The sequence below is a fragment of the Salmo salar genome, chromosome ssa09, assembly GCF_905237065.1.
Source record: "Salmo salar chromosome ssa09, Ssal_v3.1, whole genome shotgun sequence".
Lineage (NCBI taxonomy): Eukaryota > Metazoa > Chordata > Actinopteri > Salmoniformes > Salmonidae > Salmo > Salmo salar.
Genome location: NC_059450.1, coordinates 78535925 through 78560851, shown reverse-complemented (window position 1 = coordinate 78560851; position 24927 = coordinate 78535925). Strand labels below are relative to the sequence as shown.

The following is a 24927-nucleotide window of genomic DNA, read 5'->3' as shown; positions in this document are numbered from 1 at the left end:
CATGGCTTGCCACCTCCTGCCTTGTTTTTTACCCATGTAGACACCTTATGCACTTTGGTCGATGCACTTAGCTGTTGTGCGTCTTCATTTGCCATTTCCATTGATGTACTCACTTCTATTGCTCTCTGCAATGTTAAGTTACTCTCAGTCAAAAGGCGTTTCTGAATTGCCTCGCTGCGCATGCCACACACTAACCTATCACGTATAGTGTCGCTCATTGATCGCCCAAATTCACAGTGTTCAGATAACTGTTTCAATACAGCCACAAACTGTGAGATTGATTCCCCCTCCTCTTGATTTCTCTTATGAAACCGGAATCTCTCTGCGATTATCAGTGGTTTGGGAGAATAATGTCCTTTTAAGGTAGCCACAATTTCATCATATGATTTATCACCAGGTTTTGCAGGCGTTACTAGGCTGCGCAGTAGATTGAATGTTTTTCCTCCCATAACAGTCAAAAATGTTGGCACAACGACTTCTGCTTTAATGCCATTTGCCAACACAAAGTACTCAAAACGTTCTGTGTAAGAACTCCATTGTTCCACAGATTCATCAAATGTTCCTATATTTCCAATCAATGCAGACATTTTTGGTTTATTTTTCTAACTCACACTCTTCAGACGGTCCCTTACACACAGACCCCTTTTTTTCCCTTTCTTTTAACTCATGATGACTTAACTTTCTCCCGCAGCGAAACTCTTCCTATCCCTCGAGGCTCTCGTTGCCGTGACATCAAAGGCTAGCTAGCATCACTCGACTGGCTAGCTCCACGTTTTGTTTGCGTCTTTCTAAAGCGAAGGGGGAAAAAACTAATTTAACTCAGACTTTCTGCCGAAGATGATGAGTACAAACGTGAGAACGTTTCTTCCTCGTCGCCAGTTTTTTTGTATAGCACACTGTATTACTTATACAACTAATATAAGGACAGGACATGAGACGGGAGTAGAAATTAACGTGGGCATTGTTTAATGCGTTTTACAGGAAGAACATTCCAAGCGTTTTTAATGTAGGTAAGCAAGGGGGGAAGGGGGGGGTTACAGGTGCCCTAAAGGGACAAAACTAGAATATCAATACACAACAAAACTGGTTAAGCTCCACATGGTCATCCAGAACCTGTAGCTGAATGGGCATGGTGAGTTGCTTCACTTTCCCAGACCCTAGGGTTTGACCCTCCAGCGCAGTGTCCGACAACAGTGTTCAGCTTAGTGAGTGGCAGCCACTGTTGGCGAGCTAATGTGCGATCCAAAAAACAGCCGGTAGCCCCAGAGTCTATGAAAGCAGAATTGTCCAACTGCCCATTGTCCCACCGCAGGTTGGTCGGAAGCAAGGTGCGTGCCGTGTCGGCAGCTGGAGACTGTATCTGACTCGCCAGTATTCTCCCGTTTACTGACGAGTCATCCCCTTCTCCAGTCAGTTCGGGACAGGAGGCCGGGAAATGTCCAGACTGTCCACAGTAAAGGCAACATTGCTCGTTAATCCTGCTCCTTCTCTCCAGAGCGGAAAGTCTGGTGCGTCCCAATTGCACCGGCTCCTCTGAAGGATATGAAGGGGAGCCAGAGCCGAATTGATAACTCTAACGGGATACCGGGCCAGCAGGCCCAGCATACTGCAATAGCCCAAATGAAGAATCGCCTCCCGAAGCGGAGCTGGAAACACTGGAACCAACTCGGAATCCCTCCGTCCTCTCATGACGACGTTCCCGAAGCCGGTTGTCTATCCAGATGGCCAGAACGATAAGTTTCTCCAGAGTGTCAGGGTTGTCCTGGGAAGCCAGTTCATCCTTGAGAACCGCACTGAGTCCGTTCAGAAAGACTGAGTGAAGTGCCTCTGTATTCTAACCGTTCTCAGCAGCGAGCGTCCGAAAGTCAATGGCGTAATCCGCTACGCTCCGGCTGCCCTGTCAAAGCACAATGAGTCTTTGAGCAGCACTCCTGCCACTGATGGGGTGATCAAAAACCCTCATCTTCTGCGTGAAGCTTTGCCAATTGAAACAAATGTCTGATTGCTGCTCCCATATGGCTGTTGCCCAGGCCAGAGCCCGTCCTGAGAGCAAGGCGATGACATATACCACTCTGGAACACTCGGTGGGAAACGTTGATGCCTGCAGCTCGAAGACCAGCAAACATTGGAGCAGGAACCCAAGACACCTCCCAGGATGCCCCTCATAGTGCTCCGGTGCCGGGAGATGAGGCTCCCAAGGGAAGGAAGATGATGAACTGGTAGAAAGTGGAGGGTTAGGAACCACCACAGGTGCAGCAACCGTTGCTCCTGTCTGTTCGGTCTGCAGAGTGAACACAAGTGTTCCTAAATCCTCCGACAATGTCTTCAGCCACTCCTCATGGCGACCAATCACAGTTCCATGGTGAGTGAGAGCCGACCGCAAGTGGTGGAGCTCGGAGTGTCCTTCGGATGACGGAGAAATCTCTGCTGGGTCCATTTTTGGCTCAGGTCTACTGTGACAATAACTCTAGTACAAACTCGGACCCAGGCACAGAGAAACACAGCAGGCAGAGGTGAAGGTAAATCCAGAATGTTTACTGAAGTATTCACAGGAAAAACAACAAAGCAAGTGCACATGTGTATAACACAAAACAAGACAAGAGACCTGAGCAACCGGCCCAGTTTCATAGAGGAACCTAAATAGTCCTAAACCAGGTTCACCTGGACACTAGAAACACAAGGATGCCCTCCAGTGGCACACCCAGGGATAACACTCCATGATGACCTCTAACCTGTGGCAGCCTTGATGACAGCTTTGCACAATCTTGGCATTCACTTAGCCAGCTTCACCTGGAATGCTTGTCAAACAGTCTTGAAGGTGTTCTCATATATGCTGAGCACTCGTTGGCTGCTTTTCCTTCACTCTGCGGTCCAACTCATCCCAAACCATCTCAATTGGGTTGAGTTCGGGTGATTGTGGAGGCCAGGTCATCTGATGCAGCACTCCACCACTCTTCTTCTTGGTCAAATAGCCCTTGCACAGCTTGGAGGTTTGTTGGGTCATTGTCCTGTTAAAAAACAAATGATATTCCCACTAAACTCAAACCAGAAGGAATGGTGTATCACTGCAGAATGCTGTGGTAGCCATGCTGGTTAAGTGTGCCTTAAATTCTAAATAAATCACAGATAGTGTGACTGCAAAGCACCCCCACACCATCACACCTCCTCCTCCATGCTTCACGGTGGGAACCACACATGCAGAGATCATCCGTTCACCTACTCTCCGTCTCATAATGACACGGCGGTTGGAACCAAAAATCTCAAATTTGAACTCATCAGACCAAAGGACAGATTTTCACCGGTCTAATGTCCATTGCTCGTGTTTCTTGGCCCAAGCAAGTCTCTTCTTATTATTGGTGTCCTTTAGTAGTGGTTTCTTTGCAGCATTTTACCATGAAGGCCTGATTCACAGTCTCCTCTGAACAGTTGATGTTGCGATGTGTCTGTTACTTGAACTCTGTGAAGCATTTATTTGGGCTACAATCTGAGGTGCAGTCAACTCTAATGAATGTATCCTCTGCAGCTGAGGTAACTCTGGGTCTTCCTTTCCTGTGGCGGTCCTCATGAGTGACAGTTTCATCATATCGCTTGATGGTTTTTGCGACTGCACATGAAAACTTTCAAACCTTGAAATTTTTGCATTGTCTGACCTTCATGTCTTAAAGTAATGATGGACTGTCATTTCTCTTTGCTTATTTGAGCTGTTCTTGCCATAATATGGACTTGGTCTTTACCAAATAGGGCTTTCTTCTGTATACCACCCCTACCTTGTCAAAACACAACTGATTGACTCAAACGCATTAAGAAGGAAAGAAATTACACAAATTTACTTTTAACAAGGCACACCTGTTAATTGAAATGCATTCCAGGTGACTACCTTGTGAAGCTGGTTGAGAGAATGCCAAGCGTGTGCAAAGCTGTCATCAAGGCAAAGGGTTCCTACTTTGAAGAATCTAAAATATATTTTGATTTGTTTAACACTTTGTTTGGTTACTACATGATTCCATATGTGTTATTTCATAGTTTTGATGTCTTCACTATTATTCTACAATGTAGAAAATAGTACAAATAAACAAAAACCCTTGAATGAGTAGGTGTGTCCAAACTTTTGACTTGTACTGTATATAAAACAAAGAAACATTTTTGACTACACTGGGCCTTTAAGTTTCACTTGAGAGTGTTAGGGTGATGGGGTGTCGGTGAGGGAGTATGGGTGTGGGCGTGTGGGTGAAAGAGGGAGTGTGCGTGAGGGAGTGTGGGTGGGTGAGGGCATGTGGGTGAGGGTTTGTGGGAAGGAGATTGTGTGAGGGAGTGTGTGGGTGGGGGCGTGTGAGTGAGAAACAGGCCCTGTGGTAGATTGGGTGTGGAAAACCAGTACAATTAATGGGTAGACTCAAAAGAACTGCCTTTTGGATAAGAAAGAAAAAAGGAAAGAAAGACTGGGTAATATGTTCAAAGTTCCCCTTTTTCACAATTACTTGTCTGAGGAATTTTAAGAAAGCAGTTCACGAATATGGTAAATAAATGTGCTAACATGTCTTTGTTTAAATGCCAAAGGAATCTTATACTGTACATGAAGAGGGAGCATTAGCTCAAATAGAGACATGATAATGAATTTGACATTTATAGTCTTTTACAAGTTCATTACATTGTAGCTTTCAGGAAGTAATCCAGTGGAAAAACAAGGAAGCCCTTACAATATATCCTGATGCCTTAGTCCATATCTGGACTTGCTCATCATATTAACGCAGCATACTGAGGTCTTGGGGCAACTGACAACTTTAATCCATAACATAGTTTGAGGAAAGCTCCCATAATGAGCCACCAAAGCTCACTACAGTATCTGTATGGCTCTGGTAATATTTAGCACGAGTGCACAACATAGTGAGATGGGAGATTGAGATTTGAAACATGTCTTTTGACTCTATCAGGTTACTTGAAGCTGGAGAGCCCTCTGCTGCAGAGCCGTCTTCAGCAGTACAAGAAGTCTAAGGAGAATTCTCCTGGAGCCCTTCTTCAGCAACATGTAAGTATCTGTCTTCTGTCACCATCCTAGCATCTAGAACACTATTCCACATCTATTATATGTCAGATTTAAAATGTCATTTTCAGCCATGATTATCATAATTGTTGTCGTGGGATAAGTTGTTATTTTCTTTATTGGCTCCCGTTGCCCTGTGGTTCTGGAAAATACCTGCATCTGTTACACTTTCCATCTTGGTCACCGAGCTTGAAGGCCATCATGTTGGTCTCATCTCTACGTCAGTCAGATGTGGGTTGCTGTTGTTTGTGACTGTCTGTTTTGAGAAACAAAACTGTAAGGAACAGATGAATCCGATTAGCTCTGGATGTGAATGAGGAGAATCCGTATGACCATCTCTCACATCTGTGTTTGCTTTCATCAAAACAAAGAATGCTGTAATTCCTCCTCTGACTCATCTTTACGTCTAAATAGTGTATTATTCCTGCTTATCCGTTCTAAACTAAATATTGCATGTTATGACTAGGCCTAATGATTTGAGGTTAGAGGTACAGTATGCCATTTAAGATTCCAGTCATTCCGACGGGATGCAGAGGACAAGTCAGATTGGAGTCCTGTCCTGTCCTGTCTCTGATTCCCTCAAAAGGACACAGTGTGTTTTATTCAATAACATATACCTGCTTGTCATCTTCATGTGGACTGACAATTATTCCTGTATTGGATTAGCATTAGCAGTCCTGTATTATTTCCTGTCTGTCTGCCTGTCTGCGTGCCTGTCTGACTGTCTGTGTCAGGAACTCTGATGTCTGGTGTTCTATCCCAGATGTCTGGTGTTCTATCCCAGATGTCTGGTGTTCTATCTCTGATGTCTGGTGTTCTATCTCTGATGTCTGGTGTTCTATATATGATGTCTGGTGTTCTATCTCTGATGTCTGGTGTTCTATCTCTGATGTCTGGTGTTCTATCTCTGATGTCTGGTGTTCTATCCCTGATGTCTGGTGTTCTATCTCTGATGTCTGGTGTTCTATATATGATGTCTGGTGTTCTATCCCTGATGTCTGGTGTTCTATCTCTGATGTCTGGTGTTCTATCTCTGATGTCTGGTGTTCTATCCCTGATGTCTGGTGTTCTATCTCTGATGTCTGGTGTTCTATATATGATGTCTGGTGTTCTATCCCTGATGTCTGGTGTTCTATCCCTGATGTCTGGTGTTCTATAAATGATGTCTGGTGTTCTATCTCTGATGTCTGGTGTTCTATATATGATGTCTGGTGTTCTATCCCTGATGTCTGGTGTTCTATATATGATGTCTGGTGTTCTATATATGATGTCTGGTGTTCTATCTCTGATGTCTGGTGTTCTATATATGATGTCTGGTGTTCTATATATGATGTCTGGTGTTCTATATATGATGTCTGGTGTTCTATATATGATGTCTGGTGTTCTATATATGATGTCTGGTGTTCTATCCCTGATGTCTGGTGTTCTATCTCTGATGTCTGGTGTTCTATATATGATGTCTGGTGTTCTATCCCGATGTCTGGTGTTCTATGTCTGGTGTTCTATCCCTGATATCTGGTGTTCTATATATGATGTCTGGTGTTCTATGTCTGGTGTTCTATGTCTGGTGTTCTCTATATGATGTCTGGTGTTCTATATATGATGTCTGGTGTTCTATCCCTGATGTCTGGTGTTCTATCTCTGATGTCTGGTGTTCTATCTCTGATGTCTGGTGTTCTATCTCTGATGTCTGGTGTTCTATCTCTGATGTCTGGTGTTCTATATATGATGTCTGGTGTTCTATCTCTGATGTCTGGTGTTCTATATATGATGTCTGGTGTTCTATATATGATGTCTGGTGTTCTATATATGATGTCTGGTGTTCTATCTCTGATGTCTGGTGTTCTATCTCTGATGTCTGGTGTTCTATCTCTGATGTCTGGTGTTCTATCTCTGATGTCTGGTGTTCTATATATGATGTCTGGTGTTCTATCCCTGATGTCTGGTGTTCTATCTCTGATGTCTGGTGTTCTATATATGATGTCTGGTGTTCTATATATGATGTCTGGTGTTCTATATATGATGTCTGGTGTTCTATATATGATGGCTGGTGTTCTATCCCTGATGTCTGGTGTTCTATCTCTGATGTCTGGTGTTCTATATATGATGTCTGGTGTTCTATATATGATGTCTGGTGTTCTATATATGATGGCTGGTGTTCTATCCCTGATGTCTGGTGTTCTATCTCTGATGTCTGGTGTTCTATCCATGATGTCTGGTGTTCTATATATGATGTCTGGTGTTCTATCCCCGATGTCTGGTGTTCTATGTCTGGTGTTCTATCCCTGATATCTGGTGTTCTATATATGATGTCTGGTGTTCTATGTCTGGTGTTCTATGTCTGGTGTTCTCTATATGATGTCTGGTGTTCTATATATGATGTCTGGTGTTCTATCCCTGATGTCTGGTGTTCTATCTCTGATGTCTGGTGTTCTATCTCTGATGTCTGGTGTTCTATATATGATGTCTGGTGTTCTATATATGATGTCTGGTGTTCTATATATGATGTCTGGTGTTCTATCGCTGATGTCTGGTGTTCTATCTCTGATGTCTGGTGTTCTATATATGATGTCTGGTGTTCTATCCATGATGTCTGGTGTTCTATATATGATGTCTGGTGTTCTATCCCCGATGTCTGGTGTTCTATGTCTGGTGTTCTATCCCTGATATCTGGTGTTCTATATATGATGTCTGGTGTTCTATATATGATGTCTGGTGTTCTGTCCCTGATGTCTGGTGTTCTATATATGATGTCTGGTGTTCTCTTTATGATGTCTGGTGTTCTATGTCTGGTGTTCTCTATATGATGTCTGGTGTTCTATCCCTGATGTCTGGTGTTCTATCCCTGATGTCTGGTGTTCTATCTCTGATGTCTGGTGTTCTATATATGATGTCTGGTGTTCTATCCATGATGTCTGGTGTTCTATATATGATGTCTGGTGTTCTATCCATGATGTCTGGTGTTCTATATATGATGTCTGGTGTTCTATCCCCGATGTCTGGTGTTCTATGTCTGGTGTTCTATCCATGATATCTGGTGTTCTATATATGATGTCTGGTGTTCTATATATGATGTCTGGTGTTCTGTCCCTGATGTCTGGTGTTCTATATATGATGTCTGGTGTTCTCTTTATGATGTCTGGTGTTCTATCCCTGATGTCTGGTGTTCTATCTCTGATGTCTGGTGTTCTATCCCTGATGTCTGGTGTTCTATCCCTGATGTCTGGTGTTCTATCCCTGATGTCTGGTGTTCTATCTCTGATGTCTGGTGTTCTATCCCTGATGTCTGGTGTTCTATCCCTGATGTCTGGTGTTCTATCCCTGATGTCTGGTGTTCTATATATGATGTCTGGTGTTCTATATATGATGTCTGGTGTTCTATATATGATGTCTGGTGTTCTATCTCTGATGTCTGGTGTTCTATATATGATGTCTGGTGTTCTATATATGATGTCTGGTGTTCTATCTCTGATGTCTGGTGTTCTATCTCTGATGTCTGGTGTTCTATCTCTGATGTCTGGTGTTCTCTATATGATGTCTGGTGTTCTATCTCTGATGTCTGGTGTTCTATCCCTGATGTCTGGTGTTCTATCCCTGATGTCTGGTGTTCTATATATGATGTCTGGTGTTCTATATATGATGTCTGGTGTTCTATCCCTGATGTCTGGTGTTCTATATATGATGTCTGGTGTTCTATCTCTGATGTCTGGTGTTCTATCCCTGATGTCTGGTGTTCTATATATGATGTCTGGTGTTCTATATATGATGTCTGGTGTTCTATATATGATGTCTGGTGTTCTCTTTATGATGTCTGGTGTTCTATGTCTGGTGTTCTCTATATGATGGCTGGTGTTCTATCTCTGATGTCTGGTGTTCTACCTCTGATGCCTGGTGTTCTACCTCTGATGCCTGGTGTTCTATCCCTGATGTCTGGTGTTCTATATATGATGTCTGGTGTTCTATCCCTGATGTCTGGTGTTCTATCCCTGATGTCTGGTGTTCTATCTCTGATGTCTGGTGTTCTATCCCTGATGTCTGGTGTTCTATCTCTGATGTCTGGTGTTCTATCCCTGATGTCTGGTGTTCTATCCCTGATGTCTGGTGTTCTATCTCTGATGTCTGGTGTTCTATATATGATGTCTGGTGTTCTATATATGATGTCTGGTGTTCTATCTCTGATGTCTGGTGTTCTAGATATGATGTCTGGTGTTCTATATATGATGTCTGGTGTTCTATCTCTGATGTCTGGTGTTCTATCTCTGATGTCTGGTGTTCTATCTCTGATGTCTGGTGTTCTCTATATGATGTCTGGTGTTCTATCTCTGATGTCTGGTGTTCTATCCCTGATGTCTGGTGTTCTATCCCTGATGTCTGGTGTTCTATATATGATGTCTGGTGTTCTATATATGATGTCTGGTGTTCTATCCCTGATGTCTGGTGTTCTATATATGATGTCTGGTGTTCTATCTCTGATGTCTGGTGTTCTATCCCTGATGTCTGGTGTTCTATATATGATGTCTGGTGTTCTATATATGATGTCTGGTGTTCTATATATGATGTCTGGTGTTCTCTTTATGATGTCTGGTGTTCTATGTCTGGTGTTCTCTATATGATGGCTGGTGTTCTATCTCTGATGTCTGGTGTTCTACCTCTGATGCCTGGTGTTCTACCTCTGATGCCTGGTGTTCTATCCCTGATGTCTGGTGTTCTATATATGATGTCTGGTGTTCTATCCCTGATGTCTGGTGTTCTATCCCTGATGTCTGGTGTTCTATATATGATGTCTGGTGTTCTATCCCTGATGTCTGGTGTTCTATATATGATGTCTGGTGTTCTATATATGATGTCTGGTGTTCTATCTCTGATGTCTGGTGTTCTATCTCTGATGTCTGGTGTTCTATATATGATGTCTGGTGTTCTATATATGATGTCTGGTGTTCTATCCCTGATGTCTGGTGTTCTCTATATGATGTCTGGTGTTCTATCCCTGATGTCTGGTGTTCTATATATGATGTCTGGTGTTCTATATATGATGTCTGGTGTTCTATCCCTGATGTCTGGTGTTCTCTATATGATGTCTGGTGTTCTATATATGATGTCTGGTGTTCTATCCCTGATGTCTGGTGTTCTATGTCTGGTGTTCTATCCCTGATATCTGGTGTTCCATATATGATGTCTGGTGTTCTATATATGATGTCTGGTGTTCTATCCCTGATGTCTGGTGTTCTATATATGATGTCTGGTGTTCTATATATGATGTCTGGTGTTCTCTTTATGATGTCTGGTGTTCTATGTCTGGTGTTCTATCTCTGATGTCTGGTGTTCTATCCCTGATGTCTGGTGTTCTATCCCTGATGTCTGGTGTTCTATCTCTGATGTCTGGTGTTCTATGTCTGGTGTTCTATCCCTGATGTCTGGTGTTCTATCTCTGATGTCTGGTGTTCTCTTTATGATGTCTGGTGTTCTATATATGATGTCTGGTGTTCTATATATGATGTCTGGTGTTCTATGTCTGGTGTTCTATGTCTGGTGTTCTCTATATGATGTCTGGTGTTCTATATATGATGTCTGGTGTTCTATCCCTGATGTCTGGTGTTCTATCTCTGATGTCTGGTGTTCTATATATGATGTCTGGTGTTCTATATATGATGTCTGGTGTTCTATATATGATGTCTGGTGTTCTATCCCTGATGTTTGGTGTTCTATCTCTGATGTCTGGTGTTCTATATATGATGTCTGGTGTTCTATCTCTGATGTCTGGTGTTCTATATATGATGTCTGGTGTTCTATATATGATGTCTGGTGTTCTATCCCTGATGTCTGGTGTTCTATCTCTGATGTCTGGTGTTCTATATATGATGTCTGGTGTTCTATCTCTGATGTCTGGTGTTCTATCTCTGATGTCTGGTGTTCTATATATGATGTCTGGTGTTCTATCTCTGATGTCTGGTGTTCTATCTCTGATGTCTGGTGTTCTATATATGATGTCTGGTGTTCTATATATGATGTCTGGTGTTCTATCCCCGATGTCTGGTGTTCTATGTCTGGTGTTCTATCCCTGATATCTAGTGTTCTATATATGATGTCCGGTGTTCTATATATGATGTCTGGTGTTCTGTCCCTGATGTCTGGTGTTCTATATATGATGTCTGGTGTTCTCTTTATGATGTCTGGTGTTCTATGTCTGGTGTTCTCTATATGATGTCTGGTGTTCTATCCCTGATGTCTGGTGTTCTATCCATGATGTCTGGTGTTCTATATATGATGTCTGGTGTTCTATCCCCGATGTCTGGTGTTCTATGTCTGGTGTTCTATCCCTGATATCTAGTGTTCTATATATGATGTCCGGTGTTCTATATATGATGTCTGGTGTTCTGTCCCTGATGTCTGGTGTTCTATATATGATGTCTGGTGTTCTCTTTATGATGTCTGGTGTTCTATGTCTGGTGTTCTCTATATGATGTCTGGTGTTCTATCCCTGATGTCTGGTGTTCTATCCCTGATGTCTGGTGTTCTATCCCTGATGTCTGGTGTTCTATCCCTGATGTCTGGTGTTCTATCCCTGATGTCTGGTGTTCTATCCCTGATGTCTGGTGTTCTATCCCTGATGTCTGGTGTTCTATCTCTGATGTCTGGTGTTCTATCTCTGATGTCTGGTGTTCTATCCCTGATGTCTGGTGTTCTATCCCTGATGTCTGGTGTTCTATATATGATGTCTGGTGTTCTATATATGATGTCTGGTGTTCTATCCCTGATGTCTGGTGTTCTATGTCTGGTGTTCTATCCCTGATATCTGGTGTTCCATATATGATGTCTGGTGTTCTATATATGATGTCTGGTGTTCTATCCCTGATGTCTGGTGTTCTATATATGATGTCTGGTGTTCTATATATGATGTCTGGTGTTCTATATATGATGTCTGGTGTTCTCTTTATGATGTCTGGTGTTCTATGTCTGGTGTTCTCTATATGATGTCTGGTGTTCTATCTCTGATGTCTGGTGTTCTACCTCTGATGCCTGGTGTTCTACCTCTGATGCCTGGTGTTCTATCCCTGATGTCTGGTGTTCTATATATGATGTCTGGTGTTCTATCCCTGCGCGTTCAAGAGTTTTGGAGAGAAAGGAAAGAAGGGATACTGGCCTGTAGTTGTTGACATCGGAGGGATCGAGTGTAGGTTTTTTCAGAAGGGGTGCAACTCTCGCTCTCTTGAAGACGGAAGGGACGTAGCCAGCGGTCAAGGATGCGTTGATGAGCGAGGTGAGGTAGGGGAGAAGGTCTCCGGAAATGGTCTGGAGAAGAGAGGAGGGGATAGGGTCAAGTGGGCAGGTTGTTGGGCGGCCGGCCGTCACAAGACGCGAGAGTTCATCTGGAGAGAGAGGGGAGAAAGAGGTCAAAGCACAGGGTAGGGCAGTGTGAGCAGGACCAGCAGTGTCGTTTGACTTAGCAAACGATGATCGGATGTCGTCAACCTTCTTTTCAAAATGGTTGACGAAGTCATCCGCAGAGAGGGAGGAGGGGGGGGGGAGGGGGAGGAGGATTAAGGAGGGAGGAGAAGGTAGCAAAGAGCTTCCTAGGGTTAGAGGCAGATGCTTGGAGTTTAGAGTGGTAGAAAGTGGCTTTAGCAGCAGAGACAGAAGAGGAAAATGTAGAGAGGAGGGAGTGAAAGGATGCCAGGTCCGCAGGGAGGCGAGTTTTCCTCCATTTCCGCTCGGCTGCCCGGAGCCCTGTCTGGTGTTCTCTATATGATGTCTGGTGTTCTATATATGATGTCTGGTGTTCTATCCCTGATGTCTGGTGTTCTATCTCTGATGTCTGGTGTTCTATCTCTGATGTCTGGTGTTCTATATATGATGTCTGGTGTTCTATGTCTGGTGTTCTCTATATGATGTCTGGTGTTCTATCTCTGATGTCTGGTGTTCTACCTCTGATGTCTGGTGTTCTATCCCTGATGTCTGGTGTTCTATCCCTGATGTCTGGTGTTCTATCTCTGATGTCTGGTGTTCTATCTCTGATGTCTGGTGTTCTATCTCTGATGTCTGGTGTTCTATATATGATGTCTGGTGTTCTATATATGATGTCTGGTGTTCTATCCCTGATGTCTGGTGTTCTCTATATGATGTCTGGTGTTCTATCTCTGATGTCTGGTGTTCTATCCCTGATGTCTGGTGTTCTATATATGATGTCTGGTGTTCTATCCCTGATGTCTGGTGTTCTATGTCTGGTGTTCTATCCCTGATATCTGGTGTTCCATATATGATGTCTGGTGTTCTATATATGATGTCTGGTGTTCTATCCCTGATGTCTGGTGTTCTATATATGATGTCTGGTGTTCTATATATGATGTCTGGTGTTCTCTTTATGATGTCTGGTGTTCTATGTCTGGTGTTCTCTATATGATGTCTGGCGTTCTATATATGATGTCTGGTGTTCTATCCCTGATGTCTGGTGTTCTATCCCTGATGTCTGGTGTTCTATATATGATGTCTGGTGTTCTATCCCTGATGTCTGGTGTTCTATCCCTGATGTCTGGTGTTCTATATATGATGTCTGGTGTTCTATATATGATGTCTGGTGTTCTATCTCTGATGTCTGGTGTTCTACCTCTGATGCCTGGTGTTCTACCTCTGATGCCTGGTGTTCTATCCCTGATGTCTGGTGTTCTATATATGATGTCTGGTGTTCTATCCATGATGTCTGGTGTTCTAGCCCTGATGTCTGGTGTTCTATCCCCGATGTCTGGTGTTCTATCCCCGATGTCTGGTGTTCTATCCCCGATGTCTGGTGTTCTATCCCCGATGTCTGGTGTTCTATCTCTGATGTCTGGTGTTCTATAAATGATGTCTGGTGTTCTATCTCTGATGTCTGGTGTTCTATCTCTGATGTCTGGTGTTCTATAAATGATGTCTGGTGTTCTATCTCTGATGTCTGGTGTTCTATCCCTGATGTCTGGTGTTCTCTATATGATGTCTGGTGTTCTATCTCTGATGTCTGGTGTTCTATCTCTGATGTCTGGTGTTCTATCCCTGATGTCTGGTGTTCTATATATGATGTCTGGTGTTCTATCCCTGATGTCTGGTGTTCTATGTCTGGTGTTCTATCCCTGATATCTGGTGTTCCATATATGATGTCTGGTGTTCTATATATGATGTCTGGTGTTCTATCCCTGATGTCTGGTGTTCTATATATGATGTCTGGTGTTCTCTTTATGATGTCTGGTGTTCTATGTCTGGTGTTCTCTATATGATGTCTGGCGTTCTATATATGATGTCTGGTGTTCTATCCCTGATGTCTGGTGTTCTATATATGATGTCTGGTGTTCTATCCCTGATGTCTGGTGTTCTATATATGATGTCTGGTGTTCTATATATGATGTCTGGTGTTCTATATATGATGTCTGGTGTTCTATATATGATGTCTGGTGTTCTATCTCTGATGTCTGGTGTTCTATCTCTGATGTCTGGTGTTCTATCCCTGATGTCTGGTGTTCTATCCCTGATGTCTGGTGTTCTGTCCCTGATGTCTGGTGTTCTGTCCCTGATGTCTGGTGTTCTATTCCTAATGTCTGGTGTTCTATATATGATGTCTGGTGTTCTATATATGATGTCTGGTGTTCTATCTCTGATGTCTGGTGTTCTACCTCTGATGCCTGGTGTTCTACCTCTGATGCCTGGTGTTCTATCCCTGATGTCTGGTGTTCTATCCATGATGTCTGGTGTTCTAGCCCTGATGTCTGGTGTTCTATCCCCGATGTCTGGTGTTCTATCCCCGATGTCTGGTGTTCTATCTCTGATGTCTGGTGTTCTATAAATGATGTCTGGTGTTCTATCTCTGATGTCTGGTGTTCTATCTCTGATGTCTGGTGTTCTATAAATGATGTCTGGTGTTCTATCTCTGATGTCTGGTGTTCTATAAATGATGTCTGGTGTTCTATCTCTGATGTCTGGTGTTCTATATATGATGGCTGGTGTTCTATCTCTGATGTCTGGTGTTCTATCTCTGATGTCTGGTGTTCTATATATGAATTCTGGTGTTCTCTATATGATGTCTGGTGTTCTCTATATGATGTCTGGTGTTCTATCACTGATGTGATTCTCTGTGTTTCTCTCTCAGGGTTTCGGCCACTTCTCTGGGCTTACGTCTAATCTCAGTCCGTTTGTCAAGGCAACAGAGTACTCCTCTTCTAGCGATGAAGTTGGGAGTAGTGATGATGATGAGAAAACCCGGTGGGTTCACCTTGATTGATTTATTGATTGATTGGTTTTATTTGATCATTTAAAAAAACATATAGAGCTAAAAAACAAGAGCATTATCCATTAAAACACTGCTCTCTGGCTGCTGTTGTCTGTGTTTCTCCAGGTCTCCATTGAATGGGAAAGGCATGTTCTTCCAAGGAGCCCCTGATGGGATAGTTCTGCAGCCCCACCATAATCTCAACCAGACCCCGGTATACATACACCTCATCCATACACTATGACCTCTTTGGGACATTTTGGAGTGAAAAAGTACACCCACTTATTAACTTTGAGAGCTTAGCTAGCTGCTTTCCTTCCCAACACAGCCAGCTGCTTACCTTACCAACACAGCCAGCTGCTTACCTTACCAACACAGCCAGCTGCTTACCTTACCAACACAGCCAGCTGCTTACCTTACCAACACAGCCAGCTGCTTTCCTTACCAACACAGCCAGCTGCTTTCCTTACCAACACAGCCAGCTGCTTTCCTTACCAACACAGCCAGCTGCTTTCCTTACCAACACAGCCAGCTGCTTACCTTACCAACACAGCCAGCTGCTTTCCTTACCAACACAGCCAGCTGCTTTCCTTACCAACACAGCCAGCTGCTTTCCTTCCCTTCCCAACACAGCCAGCTGCTTTCCTTCCCAACACAGCCAGCTGCTTTCCTTACCAACACAGCCAGCTGCTTACCTTACCAACACAGCCAGCTGCTTTCCTTACCAACACAGCCAGCTGCTTTCCTTACCAACACAGCCAGCTGCTTTCCTTCCCAACACAGCCAGCTGCTTTCCTTACCAACACAGCCAGCTGCTTTCCTTACCAACACAGCCAGCTGCTTTCCTTACCAACACAGCCAGCTGCTTTCCTTACCAACACAGCCAGCTGCTTTCCTTACCAACACAGCCAGCTGCTTACCTTACCAACACAGCCAGCTGCTTTCCTTACCAACACAGCCAGCTGCTTTCCTTACCAACACAGCCAGCTGCTTTCCTTCCCAACACAGCCAGCTGCTTTCCTTACCAACACAGCCAGCTGCTTTCCTTACCAACACAGCCAGCTGCTTTCCTTACCAACACAGCCAGCTGCTTTCCTTACCAACACAGCTTACTTGTCACTGATTCTGTACTTGATGAAAACTCAGACCAAATCCTCCTCAAACTCTCAACATTGAACAGAAATATGTTCAATTGTTTTAATGGATATATAGTTAGATAACAGATGAATAGTTTCAGTCGATTCAGGTTCATACTACAGCGTCATCTTCGTTATATCAGAGTAATAGGTTGCTTAAAGGGAAAATCCACTCAAAAACTATCTACTGGTATTTTGTTCATTAGTCCGCTGTTGATACAGTGACAAAATGTTTTGCATTTCAGTAGTCAGGTTTTCAAGATATTGGACTTTCAAGAAGCAAAGAGTCACTGGCCACATCATCATGGTTTCCATGAACTCTGCTAATTTGTAAATTGGGTCATAGAGTTCAGACAGTTCAGATGCAGTCAGTGTGAAATCTTGTTTCTTGCTCACACAGGCAGCAGCATGCATCAGACTTGGCAGTGCTGCCGTCAACAACAATGTACTATCAGTCTGCTGCATCCAAAATGTCATCCTACTCCCTGGCCTGTATAGTGCACTACTTTTGACCAGAGCACTATGGGCCCTGGTCAAAGGTAGTGCACTAAATATGGATTAGAGTGCCATTTGGGATGCATCCAGAGCCACTTGAGCTCAGGGTTGTCACCGGTTCCGCACGGGTCATTTTCATGACAAACACTAGAAGGCACTTTGTACATACTAACTAACACATGGAGCGGATGCTACTAACTAATACAGATGTAGGATCTTAATTTGATCACCCTGTTGCAGGACAACTTTCCTGCAATGCAAGACATTTAAAACTTGTGTATTTGAGATTTAAAAAGGCTTCTGAAGTTTGTACAGTCGTGGCCAAAAGTTTTGAGAATGACACAAATATACATTTTCACAAAGTCTGCTGCCTCAGTTTGTATGATGGCAATTTGCATATACTCCAGAATGTTGTGAAGAGTGATCAGATGAATTGCAATTAATTGCAAAGTCCCTCTTTGCCATGCAAATGAACTGAATCCCCCAAAAACATTTCCACTGCATTTCAGCCCTGCCACAAAAGGACCAGCTGACATCATGTCAGTGATTCTCTCGTTAACACAGGTGTGAGTGTTGACGAGGACAAGGCTCGAGATCACTCTGTCATGCTGATTGAGTTCGAATAACAGACTGGAAGCTTCAAAAGGAGGGTGGTGCTTGGAATCATTGTTCTTCCTCTGTCAACCATGGTTACCTGCAAGGAAACACGTGTCGTCATCATTGCTTTGCACAAAAAGGGCTTCACAGGCAAGGATATTGCTGCCAGTAAGATTGCACCTAAATCAACCATTTATCGGAGGATCAAGAACTTCAAGGACAGCGGTTCAATTGTTGTGAAGAAGGCTTCAGGGCGCCCAAGAAAGTCCAGCAAGCGCCAGGACCATCTCCTAAAGTTGATTCAGCTGTGGGATCGGGGCACCACCAGTACAGAGCTTGCTCAGGAATGGCAGCAGGCAGGTGTGAGTGCATCTGCACGCACAGTGAGGCGAAGACTTTTGGAGAATGGCCTGGTGTCAGGAAGGGCAGCAAAGAAGCCACTTCTCTCCAGGAAAAACATCAGGGACAGAGTGATATTCTGCAAAAGGTACAGGGATTGGACTGCTGAGGACTGGGGTAAAGTCATTTTCTCTGATGAATCCCCTTTCCGATTGTTTGGGGTATCCGGAAAAAAAGCTTGTCCGGAGAAGACAAGGTGCGCGCTACCATCAGTCCTGTGTCATGCCAACAGTAAAGCATCCTGAGACCATTAATGTGTGGGGTTGCATCTCAGCCAAGGGAGTGGGCTCACTCACAAACCATCCAGGAACAGTTTGGTGACACTTTTCCAGCATGATGGAGCACCTTGCCATAAGGCAAAAGTGATAACTAAGTGGCTCGGGGAACAAAACATCAATATTTTGGGTCCATGGCCAGGAAACTCCCCAGACCTTAATCCCATTGAGAATTTGTGGTCAATCCTCAAGAGGCGGGTGGACAAACAAAAACCCACAAATTCTGACAAACTCCAAACATTGATTATGCAAGAATGGGCTGCCATCAGTTAGGATGTGGCCCAGAAGTTAATTGACAGCATGCCAGGGTGGATTGCAGAGGTCTTGAAAAAGAAGGGTCAACACTGCAAATATTGACTCTTTGCATCAACTTCATGTCATTGTCAATAAAAGCCTTTGACACTTATGAAATGCTTGTAATTATACTTCAGTATTCCATAGTAACATCTGACAAAAATATCTAAATTCACTGAAGCAGCAAACTTTGTGGAAATTAATATTTGTGTCATTCTCAAAACTTTTGCCACAACTGTAATTTCCACTTTGAAATTTCAGACTTGATTTTCCATTATGAAAAGCCCCTACAAAAACATCTATGAATGTTCACATGATTACATACTGCTTTAGTAAACTGGCTCAAATTAAGATCCTCCATCTGTACATGGAGCAGAGCAGAGCCCAGTGATGATGCTGCTCTCCCACAGCCCCCTCAGAGCCTCCGCCACCTCCATTGATACTGCTCTCCCACAGCCCCCTCAGAGCCTCCGCCACCTCCATTGATACTGCTCTCCCACAGCCCCCTCAGAGCCTCCGCCACCTCCATTGATACTGCTCTCCCACAGCCCCCTCAGAGCCTCTGCCACCTCCATTGATACTGCTCTCCCACAGCCCCCTCAGAGCCTCCGCCACCTCCATTGATACTGCTCTCCCACAGCCCCCTCAGAGCCTCCGCCACCTCCATTGATACTGCTCTCCCACAGCCCCCTCAGAGCCTCCGCCACCTCCATTGATACTGCTCTCCCACAGCCCCCTCAGAGCCTCCGCCACCTCCATTGATACTGCTCTCCCACAGCCCCCTCAGAGCCTCCGCCACCTCCATTGATACTGCTCTCCCACAGCCCCCTCAGAGCCTCCGCCACCTCCATTGATACTGCTCTCCCACAGCCCCCTCAGAGCCTCCGCCACCTCCATTGATACTGCTCTCCCACAGCCCCCTCAGAGCCTCCGCCACCTCCATTGATACTGCTCTCCCACAGCCCCCTCAGAGCCTCCGCCACCTCCATTGATACTGCTCTCCCACAGCCCCCTCAGAGCCTCCGCCACCTCCATTGATACTGCTCTCCCACAGCCCCCTCAGAGCCTCCGCCACCTCCATTGATACTGCTCTCCCACAGCCCCCTCAGAGCCTCCGCCACCTCCATTGATACTGCTCTCCCACAGCCCCCTCAGAGCCTCCGCCACCTCCATTGATACTGCTCTCCCACAGCCCCCTCAGAGCCTCCGCCACCTCCATTGATACTGCTCTCCCACAGCCCCCTCAGAGCCTCTGCCACCTCCATTGATACTGCTCTCCCACAGCCCCCTCAGAGCCTCCGCCACCTCCATTGATACTGCTCTCCCACAGCCCCCTCAGAGCCTCCGCCACCTCCATTGATACTGCTCTCCCACAGCCCCCTCAGAGCCTCCGCCACCTCCATTGATACTGCTCTCCCACAGCCCCCTCAGAGCCTCCTCCACCTCCATTGATGATACTGCTCTCCCACAGCCCCCTCAGAGCCTCCGCCACCTCCATTGATACTGCTCTCCCACAGCCCCCTCAGAGCCTCCTCCACCTCCATTGATGATACTGCTCTCCCACAGCCCCCTCAGAGCCTCCTCCACCTCCATTGATGATACTGCTCTCCCACAGCCCCCTCAGAGCCTCCTCCACCTCCATTGATGATACTGCTCTCCCACAGCCCCCTCAGAGCCTCCTCCACCACCATTGATGATACTGCTCTCCCACAGCCCCCTCAGAGCCTCCTCCACCTCCAGTAATGAATGCAATGCCACTTGTTATGGTGTAAGCAGGGCTTGATATCCTTGTTTACCTCTCCCACTTCACTTCAAACAACGCCTTGGCTGTCATTGGACACTTAGTGTCATGGAAACCCAAACAGTGCCTGCCTGCCATATGACACTCTTTTTGTAGATGCTGCTGTTGTTCCTCCACACAGTGCTGCTGTGACACGGTGAATACAGAGTTACATGACTCACGTCATAAAGGCAGGCAAGCAGTAGTAACGAGGCATTATACTGCTGTTTGCTGTGTCTCTTCTCTTAGCAGAGCAGCGTGGCATCAGGCCTTAAGAGTGGCCAGCCACTACACAGGCCCATTGCTGTAGGATCAGAATGCAATGAGAATTACCTTCTCCCTGATCTCCTGCAGAAGAGCCCGGCCCATGAGCCCATGGCGCAGCACGGCCCACATGACGTCATCTACCCCCAGTCTCCGAGCAGACGAGGACCACATTCTGACGTGAGTTCACATGTGGCTATAAACTCTGTAGGCTGAATGTCTAGTAGTAGGCTATAACTTCTCCGGAAGGTCATAGAATGTTTAAGAGGGGCGGCAGCGTAGCCTAGTGTTTAGAGCGTTGGACTAGTAACCGAAAGGTTGCAAGTTCAAATCCCCGAGCTGACAAGGTACAAATCTGTCGTTCTGCCCCTGAACAAGGCAGTTAACCCACTGTTCCTAGGCTGTCATTGAAAATAAGAATTTGTTCTTAACTGACTTGCCTAGTTAAAAAAAAAAATTGTAATAGTTTATAGACTGAAGTGGTTTAGAGCAATGGGTTTTTATTTGACGTCAATGTATCTTTCTCCACTAGGGGGAGATGACGTAGCTGTTGTAAACGTGAAATTCCATCTCAAGATTGATGTCAAGTCTACTGGAAATCTGAGATTTGTTGTTTTTTATGTTGTTTTATTTATACGAATTCTGATTTTGGATGCATTTGCAGAAACCTGTAAACTGTCCTCCAGGGAAAAGCATCTCGTCCTCCTCCTTCACTCCCTTCATCGACCCCAGGCTGCTGCAGATCTCTCCCCCTCAGAGCCCAGTGGGCCACAGTCCCAGTGAGTGCCAACAAACATACACATACATACATACATACATACATACATACATACATACATACATACATACATACATACATACATACATACATACATACATACATACATACATACATACATACATACATACATACATACATACATACATACATACATACACACACACATACATATACACACAATGGTACATGCACACAAACACACACCACGCTACACAAGAAATGCCCCTCAGACATTCTAGTAAATCACTGCTAGGGTGGTCTCTAAACCTAGGTCTCTTTTCCAAATGTGCCCTGTATATATACACACCATACATATACACATATACACACAGTGCATTCGGAAAGTATTCAGACCCCGCTCAGCAAGGAAGAAGCCACTGCTCCAAAACCGCCATAAGAAAGCCAGACTACGGTTTGCAACTGCACATGGGGACAAAGATCATACTTTTTGGAGAAGTGTCCTCTGGTCTGATGAAACATAAATAGAACTGTTTGGCCATAATGACCATCATTATGTTTGGAGGAAAAAAGGGGGAGGCTTGCAAGCCGAAGAAGACCATCCCAACCGTGAAGCACGGGGGTGGCGGCATCATGTTATGGGGGTGCTTTTCGGCAGGATGGACTGGTGCACTTCACAAAATAGACGACATCATGAGACAGGAAAATTATGTGGATATATTGAAGCAACATCTCAAGACATCAGTCAGGAAGTTAAAGCTTGGTCGCAAATGGGTCTTCCAAATGGACAATGACCCCAAGCATACTTCCAAAGTTGTGACAAAATGGCTTAAGAACAACAAAGTCAATATATTGGAGTGGCCATCACAAAGCCCTGACCTCAATCCTATAGAAAATTTGTGGGCAGAACTGAAAAAGTGTGTGTGAGCAAGGAAGTCTACAAACCTGACTCAGTTACACCAACTCTGTCAGGAGGAATGGGCCAAAATTCACCCAACTTATTTTGGGAAGCTTGAGGAAGGCTACCCGAAACATTTGACCCAAGTTAAACAATTTAAAGGCAATGCTACCAAATACTAATTGAGTGTATGTAAACTTCTGATCCACTGGGAATGTGATGAAAGAAATAAAAGCTGAAAGAAATTATTCTCTCTACTATTATTCTGACATTTCACATTCTTAAAATAAAGTGGTGATCCTAACTGACCTAAGACAGGGAATTTTTACTAGGATTAAATGTAAAGTATTGTGAAAAACGGAGTTTAAATGTATTTGGCTAAGGTGTATGTAAACTTCCGATTTCAACTGTATGTCTCCAACTTCAGTGATTTTTGCAATTCATTCCAGTCATTGGCAGCAGAGAACTGAAAGGAAAAGCAGCCAAAGCAGGTGTTGGCTTTGGGGATGACCAGTGAAATATACCTGCTGGAGCGCAAGCTACGGGTGTTGCGTTGGTGACCAGTGAGCTGAGATAAGGCGGAGCTATACCTAGCAAAGACTTATAGATGACCTGGAGCGAGTGGGTTTGGCGACGAATATGTAGTGAGGACCAGCCAACGAGAGCATACAGGTCGCAGTGGTGGGTAGTATATGGGGCGTTGGTGACAAAACAGATGGCACTGTGATAGACTGCATCCAATTTGCTGAGTAGAGTGTTGGAGGCTAATTTGTAAATGACATCGCCAAAGTCAAGGATCGGTAAGATTGTCAATTTTACTAGGGTAAGTTTGGCAGCATGAGAGAAGGAGGCTTTGTTGTGAAATAGGAAGCTGATTCTAGATTTAATTTTGGATTGGAGATGCTTAATGTGAGTCTAGAAGGCGAGTTTACAGTCTAGCCAGACACCTAGGTATTTATATTTGTCCACATATTCTAAGTCTGAACCGTCCAGAGTAGTGATGCTAGTTGGGCGGGCGGGTGCAGGCAGCGATCGGTTGAAGAGCATACATTTCGTTTTACTAGCATTTAAGAGCAGTTGGAGGCCACGGAAGGAGTGTTGTATGGCATTGCAGCTCGTTTGGAGGTTTGTTAATACAGTGTCCAAAGAAGGGCCAGATGTATACAGAATGGTGTCGTCTGCGTAGAGTTGGATCAAAGAATCACCCACAGCAAGAGCGACATCATTGATATATACAGAGAAAAGAGTCGGCCTGAGAATTGAACCCTGTGGCACCCCCATAGAGACTGACAGAGGTCCGGACAACAGGCCCTCCGATTTGACACGCTGAACTCTATCTGAGAAGTAGTTGGTGAACCAGGCAAGGCAGTCATTAGAGAAACTAAGGCAGCTGAGTCTGCCGATAAGAATACGGTGATTGACAGAGTTGAAAGCCTTGGCCAGGTCGATGAAGACGGCTGCACAGTACTGTCTTTTATCGATGGCGGTTATGATATCGTTTAGGACCTTGAGCGTGGCTGAGGTGCACCCGTGACCAGCTCGGAAACCAGATTGCATAGCGACGAAGGTACGGTGGGATTCGAAATGGTCGGTGATCTGTTTGTTCACTTGGCTTTCGAAGACTTTAGAAAGGCAGGGCAGAATGGATATAGGTCTGTAACAGTTGGGTCTAGAGTGTCTCCCCCTTTGAAGAGGGGGATGACCGCAGCCGCTTTCCAATCTTTAGGAATCTCAGACGATACGAAAGAGAGGTTGAACAGACTAGTAATAGGAGTTGCAACAATGGCGGTGGATAATTTTAGGAAGAGAAGGTCCAGATTGTCTAGCCCAGCTGATTTGTAGGGATCCAGATTTTGCAGCGGGGGTGAATGCGGGGGTTGGGGTAGCCAGGTGGAAAGCATGACCAGCCGTAGAGAAATGCTTATTGAAATTCTCGATTATCGTGGATTTATCAGTGGTGACAGTGTTTCCTAGTCTGAGTGCAGTGGGCAGCTGGGAAGAGGTACTCTTATTCTCCTTGGAAAGTTTGTATGGATGTAAAACCCTCCATATTCTGCGTAGTTTTAGTATTACATCCCCACAGGAAACAATTATGGTGGCTGTAAGTGTATTTAGACATAGCCTATTTAAAACAAGTTGTTCTGTTTAAAATTTGATTTGAATTATTCACTCTTTTTAGGCCTTGTCAATAATGAATTTAATCTTGCTTATTGACAACATTTGGCATGTCCATGCTCAGCCATAATGCAGTTTACAGTAGGCCTAGCCCCTATCAGTGTGAATGTTATGTAAACTGTATATTTCCACAATGAAGCCATGAAATTACTTAAAACAATGTTGACTGCAAATAGATTAAAGTTAACATATATAGCAAATATGGGATAGGTGTACATTTTGTTATTTAGTTTCTGTAAGCTGTTTAACAAAGTATAACGGACTAACATTGGAATTGGAGTTGATTCCAAGGTAAAACATCAAAGACCGTAAATTCACAACTTGAAGCAACCACATATTTTGCCATGGACCACATTCTGATTGACCAGTGAGGGGCCAAGCCTCAACACACTCACAACTTGTTTATTCATCAAAACCCAGCCCTTTCACGCCAACGGCAACAACTGAGCTGATAATTGTGGTTGTGAAAATAGCTCAAATATTTCTGACACCCCCCGAACCTATAGCGCTACCGCCAGCGCTTAGGTTGACCATTGCGTTGTTGCGTTAGGTTTGTTAAAATAGAGCCGTTAAGCAGACCCCTGTGGATTTCTTGTCTATTGT

The 24927-nt window shown here is 44.5% G+C and overlaps 1 protein-coding gene across 11 annotated transcripts in view; it reads left to right on the top strand.

Annotated features, from left to right (window-relative positions):
* LOC106611981 (mitogen-activated protein kinase kinase kinase kinase 4) overlaps nt 1–24927 on the top strand; it is a 144199-nt gene that overhangs the window by 94647 nt on the left and 24625 nt on the right. For 9 of the 11 annotated variants that reach the window (XR_006771060.1, XR_001330197.2, XR_006771061.1 and 6 more), the window contains 5 exons: nt 4932–5026; nt 15153–15265; nt 15399–15486; nt 20498–20692; nt 21177–21291. Coding sequence is in view for 8 of the 11 variants with exons in the window: in XM_045724060.1 (XP_045580016.1) it covers nt 4932–5026; nt 15153–15265; nt 15399–15486; nt 20498–20692; nt 21177–21291 (606 nt within the window). In the remaining 3 variants the exon portion in view is untranslated. The remainder of the gene's footprint in view (nt 1–4931; nt 5027–15152; nt 15266–15398; nt 15487–20497; nt 20693–21176; nt 21292–24927) is intronic. The other 2 variants (XM_045724062.1, XM_045724059.1) reach the window with 2 other exon arrangements.